Genomic DNA, 7,750 nt, shown 5'->3' on the forward strand with positions numbered 1-7,750 from the left:
CCACTCTGATTGTTGGGGTCCTTCATGTGTGGAATCTTTGGGAGGTCACAAGTATTTTGTATCCTTCATAGATGAAGAATGACTTGGTTGATTGTTATGAAGTTATAAGGTGAAACTTTCAAAAATTTCAAGAAGTGGAAGGCATTGATGGAAAAGCAAAATGGGAAGAAGATCAAAAGCCTACGAACTAATAACGTCTGGAATTCTGTTTGTCCGAGTTCAATGAATTCTGCAAGAATGAAAGGATTGCTAGGCATCATACTGTTAGGGATACACCATAGCAGAATGATGTAGCTGAACAAATGAATCAGACACTTCCAGAGAGAGCTCGGTGCATGCTCTCTAATGTTGAGATGACTAGAAGGTTTTGGGGAGAAGCTGTTAGTACAAGATGAAATCTGATCAACCATGGACCTTACTCTAGAATCAATCTCAAAACACTATATGAGATGTGGTCAGGTAAACCTGCAGATTACTCAGTTTTGTGAGTTTTTGTTGTAATGTTTACTATCATGTAAATGAGGATAAAGTTGGAGCCAAGAGACAAAAAGGGAATGTTGTAGGATATGGGGATGGGGTGAAAGGTTATAGAATCTGGGCCCCGTCTGAGGATAGGGTTATACCGAGTAGAATTGTTGTCTTTAATTTCATGAAGATTTTATGTTTAATCCTATGTGAAGTCCATTGTTGTAGCATATATTGATAGTGTTGATAAATAGGTAGAGCAACAAGTCACTCATGATGAGAGTGAAAATCAACATATTAATTATGAAGCATCATAGTCTTCAATACCAAGTGAAGAGGCGCTTAGCTTTGCTGGGGAGTGTCCTATGAGAAAGAATTATGGAAAACCCCCAAACATGTCTGATTTTGAAGATATGGTGGCTTATGCACTGTAGGTTGCTGAGGAGGTGGATGTCTATGAGTCATCTACCTACTGGGAGGCAGTTACATGTACATAGGCTTCCCATTAGCTTGCTGCAATGGGAGATGAGATGGAGTCACTTCATAAGAACGAGACTTGGAAGCTTATGCCTAAGCCTCCAGGGAGAAAGATTGTTACTTGTAAATGGGTTTTCAAAAGAAAGGAGAAATGACATCAGTAGACGGGGTCAAGTATAAGGCTCGACTGGTTGCAAGAGGGTTCACACAAAGGAAGGGAGTAGACTACAATGAGATTTTTTCACTTGTAGTCAGACACACTTCTATCAGGGTGCTACTAGCAATAGTTGCACATTAGGATTTTGAGATCGATCAGCTAGATGTTAAAACACATTTGCTACATGGAGAGTTGGAGGAGGAGATATACATCACTCAACTAGATGGCTTCCAGGTTCCGGTGAAAGAGAATTCAGTTTGCAAGTTGAAGAATTCCTTATATGGGTTAAAGCAGTCTCCAAGGTAGTGGTACAAGAAATTTGATAGTTACATGATGGAGCTAGGCTACAACTGGAGTTCATATGATTGTTGTGTGTATCACAACAAGCTAACATATAGATCTTTCATCTACTTAGTGTTGTATGTAGATGATATGTTGATAGAAGCTAGGAACAAGTTGGATGTTCATGAGTTGAAGGAGCTTTTTAGTGCTAAATTTGAAATGAAGGATTTGGGTGCAGCTCAGAAAATTTTGGATATGGAGATTTATAGGGAGAGGGGTCCAAAGAAGATTTTTTTATCACATAAAGGCTACATTGAGAAGATATTGTCAAGGTTTGGCATGTCAACAACTAAGTCTATAGATACTCCAAGGGTGGCCAATAGTCATTTGTCCATTGCTTTTGTGCCTAAGTCTGCTGAGGAGAAGGAGTACATGAGTCGGGTTCCTTATGCTAGTGCAGTAAGGAGCTTGATGTATGCTATGGTTTGTACTAGACCAGATCTTGCACATGCAGTCATTGTTGTTAGTAGGTCCATGCATGGGTGATCCTTGTAATGAGCATTGGCAAACAGTCGAGATGATCTTTCGTTATCTTAGAAATACGTCAGACATTGGTCTTACTTATGGAGGTGATATGACATGTTTACTTACAGGTTTCTCTGATTCTAATTATGTTGGGGATATGGACGGTAGGAGCGAGATCTATGACAGGTTATGTGTTCACTCTTGGTGGTCATGTTGTGAGTTGGAAAACTGCTTTGAAGCCTACATTGACTTTGTCTACTACTGAGGCATAATATGTGGCCTTGACAGAAGCAACTAAGGAGGGAATGTGGTTAAAGAGGTTAGTTAGTGATTTGAGTCTACATCATGATCAGACGACAATGTATTGCGACAACTTGAGTGTGATATGCTTAGCAAACGATCAAGTTCATCATGAGAGAACTAAACACATTGATGTCAAGTATCATTTTAAGAGAAGTGAGACAAGAATTAAGGTGAACAAGGTAGGTACAACTGATAATCCTGCTGATACATTCACCAAACTGGTTCTGCAGAGTACGTTTCAACATTGTTTGCACTTGTTCATTGTTCAAGAATGTTAATTGCCCTTTGGGGCCAAGTCTAGGGGTCCTTAGGGACTAATCTGGTGTCCTTAAGGGACAAATCTGGTGTGGTTGTCTTTCGAGACAAATCTGGTTGCAAGGAGAATCTGTTGTTATGATCAATGCTTCTGTTTATCTGGTTCATTGTGAGAGGATTAAAGTTAAGGTGGAGATTTGTAGGAATTTGTGCCTTGAATATGGTCAAAATCAGTTTTCGTCGGCTCGCCCGACGAGGCGAGGTCGTTCTTCTTAGCATGGGGTGAAAAGAAGGGGCCGACTGGATAGGGTGAATCCGCCCGATCAAGAGTATTTACCGAATTACGATGGGCAATGGTTGCCCGATCCGGCTTGTTACTAAAACTGGGTTTGGGAACTTGGTCGCTCGATCGGGTGGTGGTTAATTTGACGCGGGGGCGATTTTCGAAACGGGTTATAATATGTTATTTAACCTAGTTTTGTTTTAAATCGTCATTAGTGCTAAAAATACATCTGCAATCTGGAATTCCTCAAGAGCAATAAACTTTTCTCTCTCTCTCTACCCGTGGACGTAGCCAACACACCGTTGGTGAACCACATTAAATCTGTGTGATTTTTTTATTGTTTTCTTGATTCATTATTTGTTCTTTCTCACTTCCGTTATAACAATACATGTCATATGGCACCGCCCATTTAGTTGTTTCGTTTCATGTCATCAATATACAAAAATTAGAAACAAGCCTCATATAAGATTCAACCACGTGACCTCAAGTTAATACAGTAAAGTTCTAACCAATGAACGATGCAACATTAGATATTACTCTTTTAACATGAAATTATAAATAGTTAGGAACATTACCCGAGCTTAATAACTATTTAGTAAGTGAATAGTTGTCCTTTTCACTTAACAATTGATGGTAATCAATAAAACTTAAAATTACTCTTATATTAGCAAAGGACCCTTATCCAAGGACCAATGATCCCCATAGGCATAACCTAAGATACTTTGATCCCTATGCAATAGGATGTCATTAAATAATTTGCATTTTTTACAACAACAAATATTTGCCAGACTATCCTTTTGATCTCTCCGTGATACCTACACATCTTACTAAGATATTTTTACATAGTGCCCTTGTATTTTACGAGATTTTATGTTGTATCCGATTTTTTTTGAACTTTTCACACTGTACCCCTAGATTTTCTAAACGTCACACATAATACTCTTACTAATAGAAAATTCTACCCCAACCTCATTTAGCCTTTAATTTCTCATATTATATCCTATAGCCCAGTCAACTAACAAGGTTAAAAAATCCTACTCTACGCTGACAAGGTAAGATTGTCCCAATATCTATTGTTATATATTTTCTATAAGGGTCTACCTTCAGAAAACTTAAGGTTACAACGTAAAAGTTTCAAGAAAGTTAGATACAATATATAATTTTGTAAATCATAAAGGCACTACGTAGAAAACCTCCATTTATTAAGAGGTCATAGGTTTATTAGTGTGCTGGGGGTGGGATTTCCTTGATCCTTGAATACGTGTAGTCGTGTAGATATCTTGTGCACGACTAACATTTCCTCGTTGAGCAGGTAGCTAACAATTCCATCCAGATTCTATAATGCGAACATAATGACAACTGATGCTACTTGTAGCTCAGTTGTCACGATTACAATTTACATCCTTTGAAATCTGCATGTTGATTGTGTTTACTTACAAAACTGATTATTGCATAGAGAAGAAGATTTGTGCAGAATGTCAGTTCGTGATATGTATGATGAATCTATAACGCCAAATCGAAGCACGGGAAGCCTTTTTGACAATTGAGTATACATTGGTGATTGGGGTAAAATTCATTAACGTCTTAGGAAAACAAACAATGATCCTCTAGAACCTTTTCCCAGCCTGACCTTCTCATCTATATATGTAATTTGTAGCTTGACTTCACTTTGTCCACCATATTGAAATTCTTGTCCTCCGACTTTCAACTTGGGTGCCTCGAAAATAACTTGAATCCACTTCTCATCCAAAGGAATCAACTTACCTGTACAGAATTACAGATGAGAACTTGACAATCAGACATGAAAATAGTGCTGATTATGATTTTGGGATCATATTAAGATTCAAGACGGAAATTTGAGACATTCATGCCCTAAATCAAAGAACATGGATCTATAGTGGGGATTTGGATTGAAAATGAAGGGTGTCTTTTTTTCATCTTTCGGAAATGAGTTTGAGGGGATAATCAAGTCCAATCAAATTTGATAAGTTCAGTTCTAACAAGTTTTAGGAGAAGAGAATGCACCCTAACTATTACCATTAGAATACCACATGAGCAAGTTTTCGTGACCTAATGCAGACTTACCTTTCAAAGACACCTCTCCCTCGAGGAATCCAAATGCAGAAAAGGACACCTTGTTCCCCACAGTATCAGGAGCTTCAACAGTTTGAATCATTTCGTTTGTCTTAAACACGAGACGACCAATGGCACTCCGGTAGCCACCACCAGGTGAAGTTGGATTTGAACAGTAAACCACATCCCACTCTGCAACATAAACGTTATTATCTATTAGTTAAAGTTCTCATTCTGATCATCCATGTCCCACAATAAGTCTATCACTAACTTGAAGCATATGACTACATTAAGTAGCTTGAAAAATACTCTTGGTCCAAGGTTTCAAAATGACAAGCATCATTCTACATAGATTTTTGCCAGACACACAGATACTGATTAAAAACTTTTCAACTATTAGACATCAATAGCAGAACAAGGCAAAGTATTTGACTTCTCATCAAAATTGTTCAATAACTCTTGTAAACCCCAAGCTTAAATCTCAGGGACTTGGATGCTCAGAAGACCATATACAAAAATAAGCGGTGTCGATGTGCCTAAAGAGACAATACAAAATGTATCACTTGGCTAGCTAGAGACTCTGATACTGTATTTACCTCCAAAAATGAGAGGACATTTTACTGGAGCATCAACACAATATTTCTGAAGTTCTTCAGCAATTTCGCCAACTGCCTTATGGTCTTCTCTAGTTAGGAGAACACCTCGATCTGTTTGAGTGACCTGTAAGAGAGAACAAAAAATCATTGCGGTTAAACTATGCAGGTTATTGTAAGCGCACATGCGGAACTGCAATAATATGCGGTCTGTTGTTAGAAAAGATATCAATGCACTGAGGATATTATCATATAGAGGCAACATATACTTGGCAAGTTTCCTTCTTTTACTCCTTTCCTAAAGAATTATTTGCAGGCTCTGTCTACAAGGCACGTGGAACGGGTGCATAATTAGGATTTACATCCTGAAGGGCACTTTATGCATTTGTGACATAAAGAACTACTAGTTTGTTAATTAGATTAGCTATTGTTCTGATCCTCTAGTCTTTATCTGACACAAAATTCCAGGATTTCTTGTACTGTCTTCTCGATAAAAAGGTTATCAAAGACATTCTTTTAAAGGGATCAATCAAGATAACTAGTACTTCACTACTTCTCATTCTATGCATTTAGGGCCAAGTCACTCAGTCATCTTCTAAATTATGGTTGTCAAAATTGCATGTATTGGATTCATGTAGAGACTTTCTTGGGTGCAGAATGTAGCTGCTGTGAGCCTTTACCCGTTGATTATATATCTAGCACCTCTCATTCCCAACCAACGGCTATGCTTGGTGGGGAAGACAGAAAACTAGTCTTGACTTCCTGTGTATGGTTCGTATAGGGGTTAAAGTTTTCTTGAGTTGATGATAGTTTCTCCAAGGGTGGAAAGAATGTTCCTTATCTAAGGAATGAAAGCCACATTTTCCACCTCATCCCTAACTTTCCTCCTTGTCTCTTCTCCTCCATTTCCATTGTTCTTTTCTCCTCTAGTTTTTCTAGAAAGAAACCAAACAAGAGAAAATGAAGTTGAAACCTGATTTCCACTGAAGATACTTTTCTTTAAAAAGAAAATCCAGTTCAAAATATTTTCCTTCTAACCAAACATAGCCTCAGAATTCTGTTGGGATTTGCAGTTATCAGTTTGTCCAACTTCAATTTTTGTTTTCGTTTTGCTTATATCATCCGTTATGTTTAGAGTGTGAGATGTAAGTAACAGTTGGAAGGAATTTGTTAGATGCTTTTCATTTGGTCTTACAGTAATACTTCAAAATTGCTACATCTTGCTTAAACTTACACAATTACAAAACATCAAAAATTCAGCACTATTTGTTGGAATATGTTAGGAAGCCCCTTGAAATTTACAGCTTTCCACACACATTGTTTCCTGTTTTGCTAGAGATATTTTGTCCGTTCCTGATTGATCTCTTGCCATAAGCTCATCACATCTTCTTCCTTTCCTACCTCATTGCCATTGCTATGGATTAGAGTTCTAATCTTCAAACAACATATACAAGAAACACGAAAACACTTAAATCGCTTCTCCCAGTCCATTTTCTTTTGGACAAAGTTCTATCCTTCATCCTGCTTTTCATAGTGTAGGCGATTGTCAATTTGTCATACCAATCCCGCAGGGCGATCGCTGCAGTTTTAGAATCTCTATTATACTTACCTAACTCTTGAGGAGTTCGGTGTCCACCTAAATTATCTTAAAGGCAAATTATTATATTTTACTGTTTTAATTAAAATTTGTAATATATATTATGACCATAGTACATGTTCTTGAAGCACTCATTGCATGCATTTGAATCGAGTCTAATTCGTATGACAAACTAAAACATCATTTTCTCTGTTTCTCATCTCACCTTCCATGATTATACTTTGTTCATCTCTCACCATTCAAACAAAAACTCAAATTATTCAGCGTGAAATTGCTTTTCCAAGTAATATTACTGCAATCAACAGAATTCATGAGTACCAATTCGTCGACAAACTAAAACAAGATTTCAAATAGCTTCGTTAATAATCAAAATCAGAACTCAGCCAAATGGATTCGACGACGCAAATGCATAAATATTGAGAAATTCATACTTCCAAAAACAAAGAATCGCGTAAAATAGAGAAGATAATTCGAACCTTAGAGAGAATGGAGGAGACGAGATCAGCGGCGGAAGTTCGAACCTCGGAAGGCGACGACACGGAAGCGGAGACCCTGAGATTGTTGCGGAGGCGAAATTGACGACGTGGAAGTGAGAGAGTGGATCGGAAGTGGGAGCGGTTGGAGGAGAGAGAAAGTTGAGGTTCGAAAGCAGAGAAGAGAGTTGAAGACGAAGCAGAAGCAGCCATGGCGGAATGAAGTGTGATTGTTGGTGACTTGGTGGTTATAGAGAGGAGAGAGAA

The 7,750-nt window shown here is 38.0% G+C and overlaps 1 protein-coding gene across 1 annotated transcript; it reads right to left on the reverse strand.

Annotated features, from left to right (window-relative positions):
* Positions 1-4,060: 4,060 nt before the first annotated feature.
* On the reverse strand, positions 4,061-7,750 carry LOC104886684 (probable plastid-lipid-associated protein 8, chloroplastic). The gene is made up of 4 exons (XM_010671158.4): positions 7,487-7,750; positions 5,417-5,540; positions 4,833-5,012; positions 4,061-4,511 (listed from the first exon to the last, which is right to left on the reverse strand). The coding sequence occupies exons 1-4, from the start codon at positions 7,694-7,696 to the stop codon at positions 4,324-4,326; spliced, it is 702 nt and encodes a 233-aa protein (XP_010669460.1). The 5' UTR covers positions 7,697-7,750; the 3' UTR covers positions 4,061-4,323.

Source organism: Beta vulgaris, chromosome 2 (assembly GCF_026745355.1).
Source record: "Beta vulgaris subsp. vulgaris cultivar EL10 chromosome 2, EL10.2, whole genome shotgun sequence".
NCBI classification, from domain to species: Eukaryota; Viridiplantae; Streptophyta; class Magnoliopsida; order Caryophyllales; family Amaranthaceae; genus Beta; species Beta vulgaris.